This window comes from Oncorhynchus nerka, linkage group LG9b (genome assembly GCF_034236695.1).
Source record: "Oncorhynchus nerka isolate Pitt River linkage group LG9b, Oner_Uvic_2.0, whole genome shotgun sequence".
Taxonomy (NCBI): Eukaryota; Metazoa; Chordata; class Actinopteri; order Salmoniformes; family Salmonidae; genus Oncorhynchus; species Oncorhynchus nerka.
In genome coordinates this window covers 15,002,501-15,027,548 of record NC_088424.1, presented here as the reverse complement: position 1 = coordinate 15,027,548, position 25,048 = coordinate 15,002,501, and the positions used below count along the sequence as shown (strand labels likewise).

Genomic DNA, 25,048 nt, shown 5'->3' with positions numbered 1-25,048 from the left:
TATTGCCCTGGCCACATCTGCAGTCCTCATGCCTCCTTGCAGCATGCCTAAGGCACGTTCACGCAGATGAGCAGGACCCCTGGGCATATTTCTTTTGGTGTTTTTCAGAGTCAGTAGAAAGGCCTCTCTTAGTGTCCTAAGTTTTCATAACTGACCTTAATTGCCTACCATCTGTAAGCTGTTAGTGTCTTAACGACCGTTCCACAGGTGCATGTTCATTAATTGTTTATGGTTCATTGAACAAGCATGGGAAACGGTGTTTAAACCCTTTACAATGAAGATCTTTGAAGTTATTTGGATTTTTATGAATTATCTTTGAAAGACAGGGTCCTGAAAAGGGGACGTTTCTATTTTTTTCTGAGTTTATATTTTCTATGCTAAAACTCAGGGGAAACGTGTACTTCACAAGGGCCTAACTGTAGCGCTGTACATCGCTTAGTCAGGCAACAATACAGCGCTACAAACATTTAAACAATCTCCTCACTTATTTATTGTCATCAAAGACCGTATCAGGCTAAAAGATTGTTTTGCTACATATGTAATCAAGTAAAAATAAATAAATGTTGAACTTGATGTTCCCCTTGTTATGAATTAAATTCAAGTTATTCAATTGTTTTCCCTCCAGTCCGTGCTAACTACGAGGATGTTGGGACCGGCGTGGGAGGCCTGCCTGTGAGGAAGCACGATTTTACACGTTCGGAGAGCGAGAACTGGCGCACGTCCCGCGACGAAGCAAATGGTGAGGACGGTGACGAGGGGGGCTGGCGCCTGGCGGGTGCCTCGCGACGCGACAGTGACCGGTGGTGCCCCCCGAGTCCAGGTGTGCCCTGTAGTGATCCTACACTGCTGCCACCATATTGTCCCGTTGGCAGGCGGTGGTTTTAATTGCAGGCCTAACGCGCTACAGGTTGATTTTTTTAAAAGGCAGGCTTATTCTGAACTCTTAAATCACAACGGACACCTCAAATATCTCCAGTTTAGGACACCTAAGAGAATGGGTTTTCAACAGGGAGTACTGGAATCCATTCAGACACACAATAACCCCCCCCCCAAAATAAAGCATCACATTGATCTAAAGTAGTGGGCTTCAATGTGAGAGAATGGCTGGGGTGAAGCTGAGTGACAGGGTCTCTAAACCGCTTCTCTCCTCAGACGGGCTGCGGTCGGCAGTGCGGCGAGAGGTGCACCCGGGGGAGCAGCCACGGCAGCGCCGGTTCCCGTTCGACGCCAGAGAGGACGAGCGCGGCTACAGGCGTCCCCGGTCAGGCAGTGGCAGCCTGGAGGAGGATGGGAGCAGCCTGCCAGAGTGGTGCTTGGAGGACGCTGAGGAGGAGACGGGCACCTTCGATTCGTCCGGAGCCTTCCTCTCGCTCAAGGTTCGAGTGAGTGTAAACTCCATATAGTCTAACAAACATCACTTGTTAAAGGGATGCTTCGGGACTTTTGCAATGATGCCCTTTATCTACTTCCCCAGCATCAGATTAACTTGTGGATACCATTTTGTATGTTTCTGTGTCTAGTATGAAGAAAGTTAGAGGTAATTTCGTGAGCCAATGCTGACTAGCGTTAGCACAATGACTTTATTTATTGTAATTTTATTTTAACTTTTATTTACTAGGCAAGTAAGTTAAGAACAAATTATTATTTCACTTGTTTTTCGAACCAGGGTCTGTAGTGACGCCTCTAGCACTGAGATGCAGTGCTTTAGACCGCTGTGCAACTCGGGAGCTGCTAGCAGATACCCATAGACTTTGTTATTGCGCTAACGCTAATTAGCAACTTCCTTCAAACCACACGCAGAGACATAATAAATGGTATCCATGAGTTAATCTGACTCCTGGGAAGCAGTTAAAGAGCCTCATTGCCAAAATCCCATAGTAATTCCTTTAATGGGTGCAGGGACAAATAAAGGTTGAAGAAATTAAGTAGGACCTGCACACATGTTTGAGGTCTAAGTATATATGCAATGATGATTTGTTTTCACTGATGGGCAATTTGTTTGCAGCTATTACAAAAAGTATGGCATCGGAGCACTTTGGCATATGGAGCACTTTGGCACATGGAGCACTGTGGCACATGGAGCACTGTGGCACATGGAGCGCTGTGAATACAAGGCTGCTATGCGAAGGACATATGGAGACTTTCATGACAATTCGTGTGTATACAGCATATATTTCTCCTCCACAGAAAGCTCCCAAGGAGCCCATCCTGGAGGAGGCAGAGCTGGACTTCAGACCCCTGGAGGAGTGTGACGAGGGCCTTGAGGAGGACGGACAGCCCCGAGAGACCAAAAACCCAGACAGAGAGGCAAGAAGAGACCCCGACAGAAAACAGGGTGAGTTAAGAGGAGTAGAAACTATGTCCGGCATACTGTATATATTTTTTCTCCCAATAGTAAACTGTGGAGAGAGAGAACATCAAATGAATGTATCTTGTCTTGTTTTTTTTCCTAGATGTGGGGAGAGGGGTAGTAGAGGCGCCGCCTGCTCCCTCGCCTCCAGAACCCCAGCCCTCCGCCCCTCTGCTGCCCCCCAGCCAGCCTGACAGAGCAGAGGAGCCTGAGAGGCCACTTGAGCGACCCCCAGCCCCGGAACACAGGCCAGAGGCCAACAAAGTCCCCCTGAATGTCCCCATGTCGATGCCCATGTCCAACACAATGCTGGACTCCCTCCCCATCCCCCACACCGCAGCACACACTCTCACAGGTAGGCTCACACAAGAGCAGAGGAGGAGTACAGTCAAATCTGCCACATTTGTGCCCGTTGAAGGCTGATTGATGAGACATTGTAAATGACAATGGTATTTCCTCCAGTAACCTTGTGCTTCAAATAAACAGACTCAGGATTGCATGTAGTTTGAGGTTGTCACCTGCACATAGTTTCTAGAAGCGCCACCTCCATCTGTGACAGGCTAACCCTACACCCTTTGTCCTGTCCAGTGTCTCCAGTGTCGGCCCCGTCGTCCACCATACAGATGCAGCAGAAGCCCCCGGACGTGCCCGTGGCTATGCCCATCCCGCTGCCCTTCAGCACCAGCCTCATGGCTCAGAGCACGTCTATCATGACCCCCAACATTATGGCCCCTAGCACGGGCCTCATGGCTCCTATTGGAAGGCCCACGGTCATGCCGCCACACCACACCATGGTTGAAGATGAGAGACTGAAGCACTTTGAACAGGTAAGTAGACAGACAGTAGGTTTCTATTGACCCAGGTTTATTTGACAAGAGCTGTGCAGCAAGTAAAATTATTGCGACATTTGTAATGGACACGGCAGAAGAGTCATTTATTTTGTCTAAGTTTATTGCGACAAATGATGGAAATTGTGTTTTTCTAATAAATGTATTGGTGAATAATTCTGAAAGTAAGCGGGGCACGTGATATCACTTAATAAAGCTCCACCACACATGTAATTATAAAAGCCTGTTGCTTGCAAAATCCATTTATTAAACTAAAATAATGTTTATTTGCTAGACCAGGATTGTCTTGACTTTCATGAATGTCTGAATTGCTTTGAATTGCAATTTGAAGTTTGACCATCAAATAGTTTGAGATCTCTACTATGACTGCAAGTTACACTATGGCACAGACTCTGGCCATAATAAGTAGGCATAGGATAATTATTAGAATAAGGTATGGCAAATATGAGTCAATTCCTGCATTCTATCCATGCTGGCTTTTGCAGGCTACTTGAGACATGAAACAGATTGGTGGGCAGGGCATATAGGCTGTCACTTTATTAACAAATAATCTGTCTATATGGATGATGGAAACACTTCAACCACTTAATTTTAATTCATTTTTTTTTTGCGTATTTATTTTTAGGTGTGACATTATGTCCAACTGTTTTGATCGACATGACAGTTCAATGGAAACTCACTGTGGCAGCCAGTTGTCACATCCACTTTCCATCCGGACTTTCTAAATGTTGACGAAAGAAATTACTGGACAAGGAAATGGAAACCTAGCTAATGCCGGTTTCTAGTAGGAGTTAGTTGGTTGCAGAGCTGCGTGTTGAGCAGGGTAGTGAAAGTTATCAAGCTGGTTTTGGTTAAACTGAATTTGGAGCATCTCTGGATATGAAAAGTGATGTGTGTTCACTTCTGAAACACGTCAAGAATATGGAGAGGATGTTCATTGAATTGTAATGAAATCGAAAACACCTTATATCCATTTTGTATATTCCTCTGGGATAAGCTGAGCTAGTGGTGTTTGTTTTGTGATACTGTATACGATCATGATGCTCTCTCTACAGGACTATAAAACACATGGTCAAGCCATCTGGAGAGCTACTGGGTGTACAGGCTTTGGATACAGCCCTGCTCAAACACCAGAGTCCGCTTATTAAGGTCATGTTGAGCTGCTGCTTTTTAAAAAACAATTTAATGTAGCAATAAGTGGGACACGAACAAAAGCCTGCACACCCAGTAGCTCTCCTGGAGGATGTAAACATTACCATTACCAACCAAATACAATGCAATAATCAATAACAATGTAATACTCCGAAAAACCCTACGAGAAATGAAGGACACTAAGGAAGCAGACTGTATATGGGCCAGTTCCAATAGTATATTTACGGTGCATCCGTAAAGTATTTAGACCCGTTCACCTTTTCCACATTTTGTTACGTTACAGCGTTCTTCTAAAATAAATGTCATTTTCCCCCCTCATCAATCTACACACAATACTCCCAATACAGGTTTTTAGAAATGTTTGCAAATGTATTAATACAAATCAGAAACCTTATTTGCATAAGTATTCAAACATTTTGCAATGAGACTTGAAATTGAGCTCGGGTGCATCCTCTTTCCATTGATCATTCTTGAGATGTTTCTACAACTTGGAGTCCACCTGTGGTACATTCAATTGATTGGACATGATTTGGAAAGGCAAACACCTATCTACATAAGGTCCCACAGTTGACAGTGCATGTCAGAGCAAAAACCAAGCCATGAGGTTGAAGGAATTGTCCATAGAGCTCCAAGACAGGATTGTGTCGAGGCACAGAACTGGGGAAGGGTACCAAAAACGGTCTGCAGCATTGACGGTCCCCAAGAACACAGTGGCCTCCATCATTCTTAAATGGAAGAAGTTTGGAACCACCAAGACTCTTCCTAGAGATGGCTGCCCGGCCAAACGGAGCAATCAGGGGAGAAGGGCCTTGGTCAGGGAGGTGACCTAGAACCCGATGGTCACGCTGACAGAGCTCCAGAGTTCTCTGTGGAGATGGGAGAACTTTCCAGAAGGACAACCGTCTCTGCAGCACTCCACTAGTCAGGCCTTTATGGTAGAGTGGTCAGATGGAAGTCACTCTTCAGTAAAAGGCACATCCCATTCTGGAGTTTGGCGAAAGGCACCGAAATGACTCTCTGACCATGACGAACAAGATTCTCTGGTCTGATGAAACCAAGATTTGAATGAACTCTATGGCCTGAATGCCAAGTGTCACATCTGGAGGAAAGATGAACCGAGCAAAGTACAGAGATCCTTGATGAAAACCTGCTCCACAACACTCAGGACCTCAGACTGGGGCAAAGGTTCACCTTCCAACAGGACAATGACCTTAAGCACCCAGCCAAAACAACGCAGGAGTGACTTTGGGACAAATTTAAATGTCCTTGTGTGCCCAGCCAGAGCCCGGACCTGAACCTGATCAGACATCTCTAAGGAGACCTGAAAATAGCTGTGCAGCGATGCTCCCCATCCAACCTGACAGAGCTTGAGAGGATCTGCAGAGAAGATTGGGAAAAACTCTCCAAATCAAATTGTATTAGTCACATGCTTACTTACGAGCCCCTAACCAACAGTGCAGATTCAAAAAATACGAATAAGATATTAAAGTAACAAGTAATTAAAGGGGAGCAGTAAAAAATAACTATACATACATGCATACATGGGGGTGCCGGTACAGAGTCAATGTGCGGGGGCACCGGTTAGTTGAGGTAGTGTGTACATGTAGGTAGAGTTAATTAAAGTGACTATGCATAGATGACAACAGTAAGTGGTAGTGGGCAGGGGGGGATGCAAATATTCTGGGTAGCCATTTGACTAGATGTTCAGGAGTCTTATGGCTTGGGGGTAGAAGCTGTTTAGAAGTCTCTTGGACCTAGACTTGTTGCTCTGGTACCGCTTGCGGTGTGGTAGCAGGGAGAACAGTCTATGACTAGGGTGGCTGGAGTCTTTGACAATTTTTAGGGCCTTCCTCTGACACCGCCTGGTATAAAGGTCCTGGATGGCAGGAAGCTTGGCCCCAGTAATTTACTGGGCCATTCGCACTACCCTCTGTAGTGCCTTGCAGTCGGAGGCTGAGCAGTTGCCAGGCAGTGATGCAACCAGTCAGAATGCTCTCGATGGTGCAGCTGTAGAACCACTGCAGCCCCGTCGATGACAATGGGGGCGTGCTCGGTCCTCTTTCCTGTAGTCCACAATCATCTCCTTTGTCTTGATCACGTTGAGGGAGAGGTTGTTGTCCAGGCACCACATGGCCAGGTCTCTGACCTCCTCCCTGTAGGCTGTCTCGTTGTTGTCAGTGATCAGGCCTACCACTGTTGTCATTGGCAAATTTAATGATGGTGTTGGAGTCGTGGTGTGCCAAGCTTGTAGCGTCATACCCAAGAAGACTCGAGGCTGTAATCGCTGCCAAAGGTGCTTCAGCAAAGTACTGAAAAAAAAGGTCTGAATACTTATGTAATTGTGATATTTAAGATCGAAACCTTTCTAGAAACCTGTTTTTGCTTTATGGGGTATTGTGTGTAGATTGATGAGGGGGGAAAGAACTATTTCATCCATTTTAGAAAATGCCTTTAACATAACAATGTGGGATATGTGAAGGGGTCTGAAGACTTTCCAAATGCACTGTATTGATGAAAGTAACTATTTAGGGTCTATATACATGGTCCATATTATCAGGCAGGTGTGCTATTTTAGCAATAAGCATTAGCCTATCACGTGTATCCTGATGCATCATAGTGGCTACATGGCTTAAGCATGGTGTTGCCCCTCTGCATTAGCTAGATCGCTGTTTCCCTAACTGTGGGGCGCGTCCCTCCAGGAGGGGTCTCAGTCTGGCTTTAAACTTACTCTTGAAAGCTCTAATAGTAGAATGCACAAGGTGCACATTGGAAATTGGGTAGTGCATCATCAGTTCCTCTTGTCATGTCAGTCATTGCATACCGTTTGAGAGCTGTTGATAACCTTCCAGGTCTCTTACTTGGTCATTTGGTAAATGTACAGTGGGGCAAAAAAGTATTTAGTCAGCCAACAATTGTGCAAGTTCTCCCACTTAAAAAGATGAGAGGCCTGTAATTTTCATCATAGGTACACTTCAACTATGACAGACAAAATGAGAAAAAGAAATCCAGAAAATCACATTGTAGGATTTTTAATGAATCTATTTGCAAATTATGGTGGAAAATAAGTATTTAATAATAATTGTATTTATAAATGGTGTAATTGTGTTAATTTTACAGTGGATGTAGGCCTACCCTTTATTCAGTCGTATGGACAATGTGCAAGACACTGATTTGTGAAACGCTGCCAATTGCTCAGTATTTGGAGTTGAGAAATAAATCATACAGCACTGGAAAGCTGGGATATTTTATATGTGCGTCTGATAAATAAACAAAATAGCTCATCTTGGGGCTCTAATCTGGTTTTTAAACTATTACATGGACTACAGCCCTCAAACTCCACTCTGGACTTAGAAGCCAGTTCCACTGCATTTTTTTCATTGTTCACCATTGTTAGACCTGGGACACCAGGTGGCGTGTATGTGCAATTAATGATCGGGTAGAACTGAAAACCAGTAGTTTCCCGGAACTCGAAGGTTAAGAGTGGAATACCCCTGGACTACAGAATAGCACCATTACAATATATTTTTGGCCAAAGCGGTGCCTGTAGATACAATACATGGTTCTACTCCGATGCATTCTGCAGAGATTGGGAGAACAGTGCACAGCACATTGCATTTGGAGGACACCTTTTGATACAACTCTGATCAAACTAATTGTATATATATTTAAAACAAAATCTATATTCTACTGGTCCAACAATTTGTTTCACTTGTCCCGGACAAGTGTTAATTATGTCGAGCCCTGCCTTACATGTACCCCTTGAATGTACAATAAAGGTGTCTACGTTCACCCCCCCCATCTCTCACTCTTCCTGTTTTCACTCTCTACTTGTGAAGGAAGCAGAGAAGATGGTGGCGTATCTACAGGACAGTAACGACCGGCTGGCTGCCAAGAACTCAGCACCCGAACCAGCCGGCCTGCCGCTCACACACGAGGCTGCTCTGAAGTGGTTCTATAAAGACCCCCAGGGAGAGATGCAGGGTAAGACAGAGGGAGAGAATGAAGGGAGGGGGGGGCTTCTTTGAAGGAAAATCTGCATGCTCTGCAACCCGTATCATTTCAACTAGTCACCACAGCTGGAGAGAGACTGTGTTCTTTATCTATTATCAATGGCACGGTCTGCTCTGTATTTCCTGGTCTAAAGTAAATTATTAATCTGTGATTCGGGGGGGTTGTACAGCCCCGGAATATCATTTCAAATAGTCACTCAGAACAACTTTTTTTTTATTTTTTTTATTTACAAATGTAAAAGTGACTGTCAAATGTAATCATCTCCCCCTCTCCAGGTCCGTTCAGTAACCCGGAGATGACAGAGTGGTTCCAGGCAGGCTACTTCACAATGACCCTGCTGGTGAAGAGAGGCTGTGACGAGGTCTTCCAACCGCTGGGGGAGATCATCAAAATGTGGGGCAGGGTGCCCTTCGCCCCTGGACCAGCACCGCCACCCTTACTGGTAACCATCACACACACCTGAGCTCCATCGAGCATTCTAGCATTCGCTCCTTTAGAATATTGTCAAATAATCTTGATAATTCCATAGGCAATTAAAATTATTCGGACTCACCCTCGACCACTTTAGTCTTCTCATTGTCAAGACAAAGCAAGTTTGTGTTGGCTGCCTGCACTTCAGAAGGAAAATGTTGTGAATGTTGCAATGATTTATTCTACAAGTCAGAGGCGTGTTAGCTGTACATGTATTGCGCTCCACAACGTTGTGCCATGTTGAACGCATCCAAGGTGGTCGTCCGCTTGCCGATACCCATGTCTAACTCGCCGTCTGTGTTCACAGGGTGACGCTGGGGACCAGGAGCGTCTGAAACTGCAGCAGGAGCTGACTGCCCTCAACCTGTACCAGCTGCAGCAGCTGCAGTACCAGTACCTGTTGAGGCAGCAGTACGCCCAGGCCCTGGCCCAGCAGAAAGCCCAGGCCCTCAGCTCAGCACCACACCAGCAGCAGCAGCAGCAGCAGCAGCAGATCAACCTGCTCCTCCAGCAATACCAGGCCCTCAAGATGAGGTCAGCGGAACACACGTAAGCGTACCCGTGCGCACACACCTCTACTGCAGTACCAGGCCCTTAAGATGAAGTCAGCGGGGCATACACACACACGCCTACAGTAATACCACTGTGTCAACATGTCAGGCACACATTAACACAGAGTAAGGTGAAGTTGCCCGGTTCCTGTGTCGGTCTCCCTGTCTAGAACATCCGAGAGTCTCTTAACTCCGGTGACGCGGTCCATGTCTGTACCAGACTCCCAGGGTTCTGTGTGGGAAATGCAGCACCCCTCCTCTCAGGTCTCTTGCACACCAAACATCCAGCAACCTGCCCCAAGTGGTACGTCTCCAACCCACAACACACAAACTTGCACAGAATTTGTTTTGGCTGATGTTTTATAGCATATAGAGCTGTTGGTAGTTTGAGGATCTGAACCTCAACTTACAAAAAGAAGAGAAACCTCAATCGTATGATCTATAATGGTAATCTGGCCTGGCTGTCTGTTTTTGTAGCGTGGGAGGGCAGCAGTGTGTGGGATCTGCCCATAGACTCCATGGCCCAGGCCCCCACCATAGAACAGATGCAACAGCTGGAGAAGAACAAGGCTGCTAAGGTAAGCGCACCGTATTGTCTATACTTATGCAATCCTTAGTTTCAGATCTAGACGTAGTGTTCAGGGGTTGGGCTCGTATTGGGACATTTTAAACACTTTTTTTTAAAGCTAGACTAGATTCAGCACCGCAGACACTAAGATGAGTGCGATTCAACCCTTTTCTCTCACACAGTCACACAGAGTATCAGCTCACCTCGGCTACAATGTGTTAACTACCGGAGCAAAACTGGTGAAGTTTGGACTTGCGATTTCAACGCTCTTAGTTAGCGGAAATCAGCCCTATATTGCTGTTTAATTATTGCCTCGCTGAATCTACCTTTTAAACAATGCTATGAAAATGATACAATGTGATTTGGTTTATGAAGGTCTCTCCTCCTCATCTACTGGAGATGGAGCGGCGTGAGGCTGAGCTGAGGGCCAAGAGGGAAGAGGAGGAGAAGGAGAGGAAAAGACTGGAGGAAGCGTTACGGTCCCGACAGGAGGCGGAACGCAAACGCCTGGAGGAGGAGCTATCACGTCATAAACAGGTTAGGGGGGGTCATCATCAGACTGTTTCCTGCTGAAATAAGACGGTCATAATACCACGCTTTAGAGAAGTTGGTATGAAATGTGAAGAATTTCAGCTGCACCACACCTAGTCTTTGTTGTTGTTCAGTACATGTTTCCTAGAGTTGCAAGTTTGACCCAGTAGCCGGTCTATTCCTAGAAAGAGGCCTTGATTTCTGTTTAATGCAATTCATTTGATGGATCTTTATACACAGGAGGAGGAGTTGAGGCAGCGGGAGCAGGAGGAGGCACAGCGCAGACAGAAGGAGGAAGAGGAACGGCAGGCACAGGAGGAGGCTCTCCGCAGACTAGAGGAAAGGAGGAGGGAGGAGGAAGAGCGGCAGCAAAGGGAAGAGTTCCTCCGTAAACAGGTACTAGGCTTCAGAATAAAGACACTATTAGGGCCCATAATCATGAAGTGTCTCAAAGTAGGAGTGCTGGAGTGCTGATCTAGGATTAGTTATCCTATAAAGGCGTCAGCATGCTTCAGTTCGGCTGGTCCCTAGCCGAACTCTGATTACCCAACGAGTGTGCTCACATGCTCCCTTAAGACTGTAGCTTCTAAAAAGCGGAAATAGTACTGTTTGTCCATTATGGGACGCCGTTGGCAGAATACACTTCATCAAAATAGTTTGAATGAGTCTAAGGTAACAAGACATGTAATTAACTTTGACATTTTTGCCAAAGAGATTTTACAAAGGCAATTTTACATCTAACTAAGGTGTTTGGTGCAGTATTTAGCAGGAGTCGCGTCTCGTTTGAATGAAAGACTTTACTGAAGAATCCTTACTGTTGACCAATCACCGATGAAGGGGCGTTGACTTCGGCTCTGAACTTAAGCTTGCCTCCAGAAAAAATGTTTTGTGCCTTTTAACAACCGGGGGGGGGAACACAAGTCCAAAGCGAACAAAGCGTCACTAAATGTCGTCATAATGTACATTACCGTTCAAAAGTTTGGGGTCACTTAGAAATGTCCTTGTTTTTGAAAGAAAAGCACATTTTTTGTCCATTTTAAAATAACATCAAATTGATCAGAAATAGAGTGTAGACATTGTAAATTACTATTGTAGCTGGAAACTGATGATTTTTAATGGAATATCTACATGGGCGTACAGAGTAGAGGTCGACCGATTTAATCGGAATGGCCGATTTAATTAGGGCCGATTTCAAATTTTTAATAACAATCGGAAATCTGTTATTTTTGGACACCGATTTTGTCTATTTTTAAAAATATTTTTACACCTTTATTTAACCAGTCAAGTCAGTTAAGAACACATTCTTATTTTCAATGACGGCCTAGGAACGGCGGGTTAACTGCCTTGTTCAGGGGCAGAACGACAGATTTTTACCTTGTCAGCTCGAGGATTCAATCTTGCAACCTTACGGTTAACTAGTCCAACGCTCTAACCACCTGCTTTACATTGCAGTCCACGAGGAGCCTGCCTGTTACGCGAATATAGTAAGAAGCCAAGTTGCTGGCTATCATTAAACTTATAAAAAACCATCAATTAATCATAACCACTAGTTAACGGTGGTTGATATTACTAGTTTATCTAGCGTGTCCTGCATTGCATATAATCGATGCGGTGCGCATTTGCGGACTGTCTTTGCTCCAATGTGTACCTAACCATAAACATCGATGCCTTTCTTAAAATCAATACACAGAAGTATATATTTTTAAACCTGCATATTTAGCTAAAAGAAATCCAGGTTAGCAGGCAATATTAACCAGGTGAAATTGTGTCATTTCTCTTGCGTTCTTTGCACGCAGAGTCAGGGTATATGTGATAATAATAAACGTTTTGTTTTCGAAATGATAGTTTCCGGATTCGACCATATTAATGACCAAACGCTCGTATTTCTGTGTTATAATTAAGTCTATGATTTGATAGAGCAGTCTGACTGAGCGATGGTAGGCAGCAGCAGGCTCGTAAGCATTCATTCAAACAGCACTTTCGTGCGTTTTGCCAGCAGCTCTTCGCAAGCACAGCGCTGTTTATGACTTCAAGCCTTACAGCCTAATGGCTGGTGTAACCGATGTGAAATGGCTAGCTAGTTAGCTGGGTGCCCGCTAATAGCGTTTCAGACGTCACTCGCTCTGACACTTGGAGTAGTTGTTCCCCTTGCTCTGCATGGGTAATACTGCTTTGAGGGTGGCTGTTGTCGATGTGTTCGTGGTTCAAGCCCAGGTAGGGGCGAGGAGAGGGACGGAAGCTATACTGTTACACTGGCAATACTAAAGTGCCTATAAGAACATCCAGTAGTCAAAGGTATATGGAATACAAATGGTATAGAGAGGAATAGTCCTATAAATACTATATCAACTACAACCTAAAACCTCTTACCTTGGAATATTGAAGTCTCATGTTAAAAGGAACCACCAGCTTTCATATGTTCTGAGCAAGGAACTTAAACGTTAGCTTTTTTTACATGGCACATATTGCACTTTTACTTTCTTCTCCAACACTTTGTTTTTGCATTATTTAAACCAAATTGAACATGTTTCATTATTTATTTGAGGCTAAATGGATTTTTATTGGTGTATTATATTAAGTTAAAATAAGTGTTCATTCAGTATAGTTGTAATTGTCATTATTACAAATAAATAAATAAATTTTGGCCGATTTTAATCTTTTTAGGCAGAGTTGCAAAGAAAAAGCCATATCTCAGACTGGCCAATAAAAAGAAAAGATTAAGATGGGCAAAAGAACACAGACACTGGAAAGAGGAACTTTACCAAGAAGGCCAGCATCCCGGAGCATCTTCACTGTTGACGTTGAGACTGGTGTTTTGCGGGTACTATTTAATGAAGCTGCCAGTTGAGGACTTGTGAGGCATCTGTTTCTTGAACTAGACACTCTAATGTACTTGTCCTCTTGCTCAGTTGTGCACCGTGGCCTCCCACTCCTATTCTTGTTAGAGCCAGTTTGCGCTGTTCTGTGAAGGGAGTAGTACACAGCGTTGTACGAGATCAATTTATTGGCAATTTCTCGCCTTAATTTCTCAGAACAAGAATAGGCTGACAAGTTTCAGAAGAAAGTTCTTTGTTTCTGACCATTTTGAGCCTGTAATCAAACCCACAAATTCTGATGCTCCAGATACTCAACTCGTCTAAAGAAGGCCAGTTTTATTGCTTCTTTAATCAGTACCACAGTTTTCAGCTGTGCTAACATAATTGCAAAAGGTTTTTCAAATGATCAATGAGCCTTTTAAAATGATTAACTTGGATTAGCTAACACAACATGCCATTTGAACACAGGAGTGATGGTTGCTGATAATGGGCTTATGTAGATATTCCTCATCTGCTGTTTCCAGCTACAATAGTCATTTACAACATTAACAATGTCTACACTGTATTTCTGATCAATTTGATGTAATTTTAATGGATAAAAATGATTTCTAAGTGACCCCAAACTCCTGAACGGTGGTGTATGTACAAATTCTACTGAACCGTTTCAGCTGCGAAGCATGCTGAAGCCTTAAAACAGAAGCATGTCTGTTCTACGAAAAACATTCCTAAATAAATGTATTCTCAAAGGTTGTATTTTCCCTCTTAACGCTGTGCACTGAACTGACGTGCATGATTGTTGCTGACACTCCGATGTTTAGAAGAAGTGAATTAAACTGCGACGCTCAACTTAAACAGCGGTGCTGCTCGCAAAATAATTTAAAGCTTTACTTTAACACTCAGGATGTAACTTTATTTACAGTTCTACTGTTTTTGTTTTAACATTACATGGCAGTCAGACAACCCCATTGTAAAATATTTACCTGTGTTCTGTGCCAGATAAATATTCCCGTCGAGACGCATCCTATGGCTCTTCACAACATGAGAGGGAAACATTTATTCTGACCATCTAAAAAGATATTCATTTTGGAGTAGAATGTACATTTTTAAAGGTTACCGGAACTGAGTTTCTCAGTCCTTCTGCATCTGTACTCTCTAAGCAAGGGGACTGGAATTGGTTACATTGCAGTTTAATGCATGTACAAAATTATCCGTGTCCCTAAAAGCATGAAAGGGGAGATTGAGTCTTAAGTTTCAGTCATGGGGATTTTTTTTTTCCCTTTTAAAATAATATAGTCAGGGGTGACCTGATCCTAGATGAGTACTCCTACTTTTAGTTGCCCTGTGAATACGGGCCCAGAGCTGCTGTGGCTAATGCTAAAAGGCATATTGCTACATAGTGTTAATACTGAAGTTGACCCTGTTCTAACAACCACATTTCTTCCCAGGAGGAGGAGCACCGGAAGCAGGAGGAGGAGCGCCGGGAGGAGGAGCGCCGGAAGCAGGAGGAGGAGCGCCGGAAGCAGGAGGAAGAGCGCCGGAAGCAGGAGGAGCTGGAGGCCCTGAGGAGGTGCGAGGAGGAGAAGCGGCTGGAGGAGGAGGCGGTGGCGGCCGCGATGGCGTTGGCAAGGCAACAGCAGGAAGAGGCGAAGAGGAGGGAGCAGGAGGCCGCGAGGCAGCAGGAGCTAGCCAGACAGAGGCAACAGCAGCAGGAGGCGCTCCGCCGACTACAGCAGCAACAGCAGCAGCAACAGCTAGCCCAGATGAAGGTGACTAATATTATAACACTAACACAACACAAAATACACTGCAGCAGCAGCGACAACTAGCACAGATAAGGGCAACATACTTAGTATGCACACACTATACACACCTACCACTACATTAGCCCAGGTGAAGGTATGACTACCTTATAAACTACACACCATATATAACTACCAAAGTAAATTTGAAGTCAGAACATCACTGAATACTGTATTTTAAGGTACCTGTAATTTAGCATGAAAAAATGTACTGGTTACCAGACTACCTTCGCTCCTTTTCCCTGTCTCGTAGCTGCCGTCGTCCTCAAAGTGGGGCCAGCAGTCAGCAGTCACGGCAGCAGCCATCTCCCAGTCCCAGAACGCCTTGTCGCTCTCTGAGATCCAGAAAGTGGAGGAGGAGAGGGAACGACAAGCACGAGAAGAGGTGAGCATTAGGGGCTGAGTTCGTAGAGGGATACTGGGGCACCACAGTATAGTGCTACCAATCTGGACAATGCACAACAGCATTTCGGATACCATAATACAATTTCACTATATATCAACTATTGTTTAAAAAGGCTCTACACTGTTAAAAATCCTTCTCAACCAAACTTTAATCATCTGTCAATCACCAAACTGTTTTCCTGCTATGTTTATAAGGAGCGCAATACATCTCACTCTCCCCCTCCCCTCCCATCCCCTCCATGCAGCAGCGGCGCCAGCAAGCAGAGCTCCTAAAGCTCCAGCAGCAGCAGGCCCTGCAGGAGGCCCTGCAGCCTCAGGCCAAGCTCTCTGGTTGGGGCAGCGTGGCCAAGCAGCCGGCCGCTACCAAGTCCCTGCTGGAGATCCAGAGGGAGGAGGCCCAGCAGGTGAAGCAGAGGAAAGAGCAGGGGGGTGGGAGCCAGCAGCCCAGTCACCCCACCGTCACCCAGTCGAACCGCGCCCAGAACAGAGCTGTGAGTCACTCGTTGGTTTGTTATTTCGTTCATTCATTTAATTTGTCTGCATTCATTCTGGGTAGGTCTTCCATGTCATTTATTTGACTGTGTTGATAGTGGTGTCTAAAACTAGAGGTCGACCGATTATGATTTTTCGGAGGACCCCAAAAAAAAGCTGATACCGATTAATCTGACTATAATTCTTTTTTAATGCATTTGTAATAATGACAATTACAACAATACTGAATGAACACTTATTTTAACTTCATTTAATACATCAATAAAAATCTATTTAGCCTAAAATAAATAATGAAACATGTTCAATTTGGTTTAAATAATGCAAAAACAAAGTGTTGGAGAAGAAAGTAAAAGTGCAATATGTGCCGTGTAAAAAAAAGCTAACGTTGGAGTTCCTTGCTCAGAACATGAGAACATATGAAAGTTGGTTGTTCCTTTTAACATGAGACTTCAATATTCCAAGGTAAGAAGTTTTAGGTTGTAGTTAATATAGTACTTATAGGACTATTTCTCTCTCTACCATTTGTATTCCATATACCTGTGACTGTTGGATGTTCTTATAGGCACTTTAGTATTGCCAGTGTAACAGTATAGCTTCCGTCCCTCGCCCCGAACCAGGAACACATCGACAACAGCCACACTCGAAGCAGCGTTACCCATTGCTCCACAAAAGCCCCTTGCAAGTGCAAGGGGAGTAACTACTCCCAAGTCTCAGAGCGAGTGACATTTGAAACGCTATTAGCGGGCACCCAGCTAACTAGCTAGCCATTTCACATCGGTTACACCAGCCATTAGGCTGATAGGCTTGAGGTCATAAACAGCGCTGTGCTTGCGAAGAGCTGCTGGCAAAACGCACAAAAGTGCTGTTTGAATGAATGCTTACGAGCCTGCTGCTGACTGAGCGGTGGTAGGCAGACTGCTCTATCAAATCATAGACTTAATTATAACATAACACACAGGAATAAGAGCCTTTGGTCATTAATATGGTCGGAAACTGGAAACTATCATTTCGAAAACAACACATTTATTATTTCAGTGAAATACGGAACCGTTCGGTATTTTATCAAATGGGTGGAATCCCTAAGTCTAAATATTCTTTTTAAATTGCACAACCTTCAATGTTATGTCATAATTACGTAAAATTCTGGCAAATTAGTTCACAATGAGCCAGGCTGCCCAAACTGTTGCATATACCCTGACTGCGTGCAATGAACGCAAGAGAAATGACACAATTTCACCTAGTTAATATTGCCTGCTAACCTGGATTTCTTTTAGCTAAATATGCAGGTTTGAAAATGTATATTTCTGTGTATTGATTTTAAGAAGGGCATTGGTGTTTATGGTTAGGTACAGTTGTCCAACGATTGTGCTTTTTTCGCAAATGCACTTTTGTTAAATCATCCCCCAGCGTTGCATCGATTATATGCAACGCAGGACACTAGATAAACTAGTAATATCATCAACCATGTGTAGTTAACTAGTGATTATGATTGATTGATTGTTTTTTATAAGATAAGTTTAATGCTAGCTAGCAACTTACCTTGGCTTCTACTGCATTCGCGTAACAGGCAGGCTCCTCGTGAAGTGCAATGAGAGGCAGGTGGTTAGAGCGTTGGACTAGTTGAACTAGTTGTACTGTAAATGACTTGCCTAGTTAAATAAAGGTATAAAAAATAAATAAAAAATAAATCTGCAAAATCTGCACCGAAAAATACAGATTTCCGATTTTTATGAAAACTTGAAATCGGCCCTAATTAATCGGTCGACCTCGATCTAAAACGGTGTTTCTCAAACCTTTCTTTGTGGACCCCCAGATGTTTCAAAGATTAGCACACCTGATTCCGCTAATCAAGGGCTTTGATGATTAGTTGACAAGCTGAATCAGGTGTTCTTGGTCTGGAATAAATCAAATACATTGAACGTCTGGGGGGCCCAGGAGAAGACGTCGGGCAAACACTGCTCTAAATCAGACTACTCTGTTGGAATACTTCCCTTCATTATTTGCCGTAATGAAACTGGTTTAGTTGAGTTTATTAGGATCCCCATTAGCTACTGTACATACAGCAGCTACTCTTCCTGAGGACCACATAAAACGTACAAATACATGACAAACCCAGTAATAGACAAGAACAACATAAGAGAGTACATTCAAAATAAATTATGAAAGTAAAATAAGTTATATATAGGAAAGACATTCAAAATACTATTTACACACTTCATATTCTTATATACAGTACAGTTAAATTAGATCTTTCAATAGAGGATAGGCACTCTGATGCCAGATGTTTTTTTTAAATCTGTTTTTCTAACCTCTAGTAGCAGAGCATTCCACGATGACATGGCTTTGTACATAGCTGGTCTGACCAGGGATCTCTTTTCCTCCAGACCACTGCTCTGAGTTCCTCAGTGTGGGGCTCGGTGGCCACCAGCAGCATGGGCGGCGGAGCTCCTAACTGGGGTGGAGAAAGCAGCAGCATCTGGGGCGACAGCACCAACTCCAACATGGGCTTCTGGGACGAGACGGCCCAGCCCCCGCCACAGGCCCCACCCCCCGCCAGGAAGCCCAACGCTCAGAAGAACAACAAGGCCAACGCCAACCTCAGGTACAACCTCAGGACAGTTTTACAGCTCACACCTGCATGTCTATTTTGGCTGCTTGACTCGAAAGGTTGTGGTCAGGACAGTTCTCTACTACATGGCTATTTTTTACATTTGAGGTATTAACCTCTTGCAGCTCCCCCCCTACTTTGTGCAATTTCCGCCTGAAGACATACCCAAATCTAACAGCCTGTAGCTCAGGCACAGATCCCAAGATATGCATATTATTGGTACCATTTGAAAGAAAACACTGAAGTTTGTGTAAATGTGAATTGAATGTAGGAGAATAACACACACTAGATCTGGTTTAGATAAAACAATGAAAAAAAACATACGTTTTTTCTTTTTGTATCTTTAAAATGAACCAGATAAAACAAACATTCAGATAGATTGATGGGGACAATTTCAGTGAAAAATATAAGAGGGCAACAGAATGGTAACTAACCAAAATGAGTGTGCTACATGACATTTATTATGAAGTCACCCAGGTGTCCCACACAAGTAGCCCAAATGTACCCAAGTGGCCAAATTGGTGAAGGTATACATTTTGAAACAAATAACTATATACAAAATGGTATTATAACATAAGACTCCCATTCAGAGTCTGTGTCACTGTGAAAGAAAATGTTCAGTTGGAATAGTTTCACATATGAGCCCTGTATCAACAGGTATAATAAACATATATATAGAGAGAGTTGAAGGTTGAATATATTATAATATTATTATTACCTGCTAGATCTACTGTCTCTTTTATATTATGACATTTCAGCTAGATCTACTGTCTCTATTATATTACTGTCTTTATTATATTACAACAGACCAGCTGTATCTACTGTCTCCATTTCACTTTGGCCATTGATGTGGTCCTGCACTCTCCTCAACAGCCTCAAATAGGCTATTTCATGTGGGTTGGGGTGGGGTGGCAGACACACTCATCTCACATTTCATGACATTAAATGTTTATATATTGCTTCTAAAATCATTTTAAAAATCACAAATAATATTTTATATTATTAATTTCAAACAAGGGCATTAGCATGATAAGAACTTACCAGTCCAAAACGATGTCCTCTCCCGTTCCAAAAATATTCCTCCACAATCGCTAAATGAAACATCCTACAACAATCTCTCTCATCTTCCCAATCAATTTATTCTAAAATTGTGTGTACATCTGTATATCTAGACTTAGATTTAGCTTTCCCTGACTTAGTCGCCATAATTATTGATATATAAACAGCTGAATCTGCGCATTCACCAAACAATGCAGGCATAATATGTGTAGCTTCTTCCGGTATGAAAATTCAATAGTGCATGACTCTCTTTACGCTGGAGCTTACTACATGGGTTGGTCTTGCAACACATAAACATGGCGTATTGCTGTTTAGCTCAGCTCATTGGCTATCTACACAGCTACATTTCATTACGATCAGTGGTCATTGGGTTAAAAGACAGTCAGTCAATGAAACAGCGGGCAAATCATTGGTGCACAATGATGTCATTACTTGTTGTCTTCAAATCGGTTTCTTTCAGTCAATATGAAATGGCCCATCAGGTTTGGTTGCGTTACAAACAAACCAGTTGATTGCAGTGAAACCAAACATGACTGGAAAAGTCACGTTCTGTGTGGGTTATTTACCTGGAATGTGTCGTCGAAAATGGAATGAGACGGAATTCACTACACAAGCGGTTCACAAAATGTTTCGTGTTAGGCTATAAAAACGGATTTTATCAAACAAAAGATCATCAAAGGTAAACAATTTATTTTAATGCAGTTTGTGATTATGCTCAGATAATCGCATCGCATTCTTTCACAGTAAATCCTTTTAAAAATCTGACAACGCAGTTGGATTAGCAAGATTCTAGGCTTTCGATACATGTGAGACACTTGTATTTTCATGAATGTTTATTATGACTATTTATATAGTGAGCACCATATGTTGTGGAATTTCAGCCCGCTAGCGGGTTCCGTGCACAGAGAGGTTAAGGGGAGAAGCCTATTTTCCCATTAGTCACATCTAATCAAATTTCATTGGTCCCATACACATGGTTAGCAGATGCGAGTGTAGCGAAATGCTTGTGCTTCTAGTTCCGACCATATCTAACAAGTAATCTAACAATTTCACAACAAGTACCTTATGTACAAGTACCAAGTACCTTTACAAGTGTAAAGGAATGAATAAGAGTATGTACATATAAATATATGGATGAGCGATGGCCGAACGGCATAGGTAAGATGCAGTAGATGGTATAGAATACAGTATATACATATGAGATGAGGAATGTAGGGTATGTAAATATTATATCAAGTGGCATTGTTTAAATTGACTAGTGATACATTTATTACATCTAATTTTTTATAATTAAAGTGGCTAGAGATTTGAGTCAGTATGTTGGCAGCAGTGACTCAAATGTTAGTGATGGCTGTTTAACAGTCTGATGGCCTTGAGATAGAAGCTGTTTTTCAGTCTCTCTATTGTGCATCTGTAAAAGTTGGTGTGTTTTTGGTGACAAGCCAAATTTCTTCAACCTCCTGAGGTTGAAGAGGCGCTGTTGCGCCTTCTTCACCACGTTGTCTGTGTGGGTGGACCATTTCAGTTTTTCCGTGATGTGTACGCCGAGCAACTTAACTTTCCACCTTCTCCACTACTGTCCCGGCGACGTGGATAGGGGAGTGCTCCCTCTGCTGTTTCCTGAAGTCCACAATCATCTCCTTGTTTTGTTGACATTGAGTGGTTATTTTCCTGACACAACACTCCAAGGGCCCTGACCTCCGCCCTGTAGGCCGTCTCGTCGTTGTTGGTTATCAAGCCTACCACTGTAGTGTCGTCTGCAAACTTGATGATTGAGTTGGAGGCGTGCATGGCCACGCAGTCATCATGATTGAACAGGGAATACAGGAGAGGGCTGAGAACACATCCTTGTGGGGCCCCAGTGTTGAGGATCAGCGGGGTGGAGATGTTTCATACCCTCACCACCTGGGGGTGGCCCGTCAGGAAGTCCAGGACCCATTGGCACAGGGCTGGGTTAAGACCCAGGGTCTCGAGCTCAATGACGAGTTTGGAGGGTACTATGGTGTTAAATGCTGAGCTGTAGTTGATGAACAACATTCTTACATAGGTATTCCTCTTGTCCAGATGGGTTAGGGCAGTGTGGTTGCGTTGTCTGTGGACCTATTGGGGCGGTAAGCAAATTGAAGTGGGTGTCAGGTAGGGTGGAGGTGATATGATCCTTAACTAGTCTCTCAAAACACTTCATGAGGATGGAAGTGAGTGCTACGGGGCGATAGTCATTTAGTTCAGTTACCTTTGCTTTCTTGGGTACAGGAACAATGGTGGACATCTTTAAGCATGTGGGGACAGCAGACTGGGATAGGGAGAGATTGAATATGTCCGTAAACACACCAGCGAGCTGGTCTGGGCATGCTCTGAGGACGCGGCTAGGGATGCCGTCTGGGCCAGCAGCTTTGCGAGGGTTTTACTCACGTTGGCTGTGGTGAAGGAGAGTCCACAGGTTTTGGTAGCGGACCGTGTCGGTGGCACTCTATTGTTCTCAAAGTGAGCGAAGAAGTTGTTTAGTTTGTCTGGGAGCAAGACATTGTGGTCACACAAGCTCACAGAACGGGACTGCTGAGTGCTGAAGCGCATAAAAATAGTTATAGCATTAGCATACAGTATTAGAGATGTGAGACCGGATTTGTGTTTTACTTGTCTTTATACACCTCTATAGAACAACTTGTCAAATACAGGTGCATTGAATACTGATGTATTCCTGTCTGGGGAGACAGATTATCAAAGCATGTCATAATAAACTTTCAGTTCTGACCAAGGAGCCCTACCCCCCCTACCACAGGATACTCTTTTGAAATATGTCTATTATGTACTTGTTATTCTCTGAAAATAAGCACATATTCTTGCACTTCATATGGAAGTTTCACATTTTTCAGCCCTTACCAGTTTGCAATCCCTGAATATGATGATTCACTTACAAATAGGATGATGGTTTAACAGGAAGTCTTTAAAAGTTTTGAGGCCAATGTATCTAATCGTGTGTGTATGTGTGGTAACTGTGTGAGCAGCAGTCGGGCCAATAAGAAGGTGGTGGAGGAGGAGGAGAAGCTGCTGAAGTTGTTCCAGGGGGTTAATAAGAGCCAGCAGGATGGCTTCATGCAGTGGTGTGAGCAGACCCTGCACACCCTCAACACCGCCAACAACCTGGATGGTGAGTATATAATATACGCGCACATGCCGCCAACAACCTAGGTGCGTCTGAAATGGCACCCCCTATTCCTTAGGGGTTCTGCCCCAAAATAGTGCACTATATAGGGAAAGGGTGTCAATTCAGACGCACCCTAAAGATACCTTGAACCTAAAGTAACCTTGGCTGTATGTGACCCCATCTTTAAAACTCACCCGGCCCTCTTCCTCTAGTCCCGACATTTGCGTCTTTCCTGAAGGAGGTGGACAGTCCGTACGAGGTGCACGACTACGTGCGCGCCTACTTAGGGGACACGTCTGAGGCTAAGGAGTTTGCCAAGCAGTTCCTGGAACGCCGTGCCAAGCAGAAGGCCAACCAACAGAAAGAGCCCCAGGCCCCACAGAACCAGCAGCCGACTCTCAAACAGCGACAGCAACAGCAGGTGAGAGAAACATGGCACAGCAATTCATTGGGCAACTGGGGTGTAGCTATCTTTTTAGTAACCAAACGAGACAACAACTTGTAAAAAATAAACTTGTTTTTGTTGCAATCTGTTTTCCATTGCAAAACCTTTTGCTTTGGTGTGCACTAATGAATACTTCCCTGGTTTGGCGTTTAGTTGTAGTCTATAGTTGTATGATAATCGTTTGGACTTATATTGCGCTTTTCAAAACACCCAAAGCGCTTTAAATAGTAGGGGGATGCTCACCTCATCCACCACCAATAGTTGAACTACCTAGTGTTGTGACATTGGTAACATTTTATTATCGATACGATCGAAGGCCAAGTAACGCGATACAACCAGGGAAACAGTTCAGATATGCCTGGCGTCCTGTTCACATCGTCCCCTGACACTTGTTCACATTTTCTTAAAGTTATGCTCATGTGCTATACAACACCTGTCACTGATATTCACACTTCTGCTCAATACAACACGTATTACTTTACACTGTTCACTTTATAATAGAACACTGCCAAGAAGGGCTAATTTGCTCATATTTGCAAAGGCCTACCTGTGATTTGGCTGGAAGAATGGAGGAAGGAATATAAACTGAACAAATATAAATGCCAAATGCATTTTTGCGGAGTTACAGTTCATATAAGGAAATCGGTCAATTGGGGTGCCAGGCCCAGCCAATCAGTGAGTTTTCTTCCCCTACAAAAGGGCTTTATTACAGACAGAAATACTCGGATGTGGATGTCCTGGGCTGGCGTGATTACACACAGTCTGCGTTTGAGGCCTGTTGGACATACTGTCAAATTCTCTAAAACGACATTGGCGAGGCGCCTTATTTTAGAAAGAACATTCAATTATCTGGCAACAACTCTGGTGGTGAAATGACATACAATGTATCAACTATGTTCGCGCTGCTCCAATGTATCACAGATGACTGCTCAGGGTCTCCATCCGCCCTCGCCGCTAAATTATATTTTCTAATCTGATGGAGGATTAGATGTGCATGAAGAGCGGACAGAGGGAAGCAGGTGAGTGAGGGCTGGAAGGGGATGCGGCTGGCGGATTACAGCTGCCACACGTAATATGCGCATGGAAGTCAAGTGGACGTTATTGGACCAGTGTGTAAAATAGACTAGTATTGCCAAAGCAGCAGCTACTCTTCCTGGGGTCCAGCAAAATTAAGGCAGTTTATACCATTTTAAAACATCACAATACATTCACATATTTCACAACACTCTGTGTGCCCTCGGGCCACTACTCCACCACTACCACATATCTACAGTACTAAATCCATGTGTATGTATAGTGTGTATGTTATCATGTGTGTGTGTGCCAATGTTTGTGTTGCTTCAAAGTCCCCGCTGTTCCATAAGGTGTTTTTTTAATCGTTTTTTTAAATATAATTTTACTGCTTGCTTCAGTTACTTGATGTGGAATAGAGTTCCATGTAGTCATGGCTCTATGTAGTACTGTGTGCCTCCCATAGTCTGTTCTGGACTTGGACTGTGAAGAGACCTCTTGTGGGGTATGCATGGGTGTCCGAGCTATGTGCCAGTAGTTTAGACCGGCAGCTCGGTGCATTCAACTTGTCAATACCTCTCATAAATAAAAGTAGTGATGAAGTCAATCTCTCCTCCACTTTCAGCCAGGAGAGAATGACATGCATATTATTAATATTAGCTTTCTGTGTACATCCAAGGGCCAGCCGTGCTGCCCTGTTCTGAGCCATTTTGCCATGTGGCACCTGACCACACAACTGAACAGTAGTCAAGGTGTGGCAAAACTAGGGCCTGTAGGACCTGCCTT

General features: G+C 43.8%; 1 protein-coding gene across 6 annotated transcripts in view; it reads left to right on the top strand.

Annotated features, from left to right (window-relative positions):
* The window catches only part of gigyf2 (GRB10 interacting GYF protein 2), a 33,932-nt gene that overhangs the window by 6,286 nt on the left and 2,598 nt on the right, over nucleotides 1–25,048 (top strand). For 2 of the 6 annotated variants that reach the window (XM_029642484.2, XM_029642481.2), the window contains exons 9-26: nucleotides 626–820; nucleotides 1,153–1,376; nucleotides 2,188–2,335; nucleotides 2,454–2,705; nucleotides 2,939–3,177; nucleotides 8,187–8,331; nucleotides 8,637–8,803; nucleotides 9,140–9,381; nucleotides 9,554–9,687; nucleotides 9,861–9,961; nucleotides 10,327–10,488; nucleotides 10,723–10,878; nucleotides 14,744–15,064; nucleotides 15,351–15,482; nucleotides 15,748–15,993; nucleotides 18,379–18,596; nucleotides 22,667–22,809; nucleotides 23,019–23,227. In XM_029642484.2, coding sequence (XP_029498344.1) covers nucleotides 626–820; nucleotides 1,153–1,376; nucleotides 2,188–2,335; nucleotides 2,454–2,705; nucleotides 2,939–3,177; nucleotides 8,187–8,331; nucleotides 8,637–8,803; nucleotides 9,140–9,381; nucleotides 9,554–9,687; nucleotides 9,861–9,961; nucleotides 10,327–10,488; nucleotides 10,723–10,878; nucleotides 14,744–15,064; nucleotides 15,351–15,482; nucleotides 15,748–15,993; nucleotides 18,379–18,596; nucleotides 22,667–22,809; nucleotides 23,019–23,227 — 3,434 coding nt within the window. Of the gene's footprint in view, nucleotides 1–625; nucleotides 821–1,152; nucleotides 1,383–2,187; nucleotides 2,336–2,453; nucleotides 2,706–2,938; nucleotides 3,178–8,186; nucleotides 8,332–8,636; nucleotides 8,804–9,139; nucleotides 9,382–9,553; nucleotides 9,688–9,860; nucleotides 9,962–10,326; nucleotides 10,489–10,722; nucleotides 10,879–14,743; nucleotides 15,065–15,350; nucleotides 15,483–15,747; nucleotides 15,994–18,378; nucleotides 18,597–22,666; nucleotides 22,810–23,018; nucleotides 23,228–25,048 lie in introns of all 6 variants that reach the window. The other 4 variants (XM_029642482.2, XM_029642480.2, XM_065013369.1 and 1 more) reach the window with 3 other exon arrangements.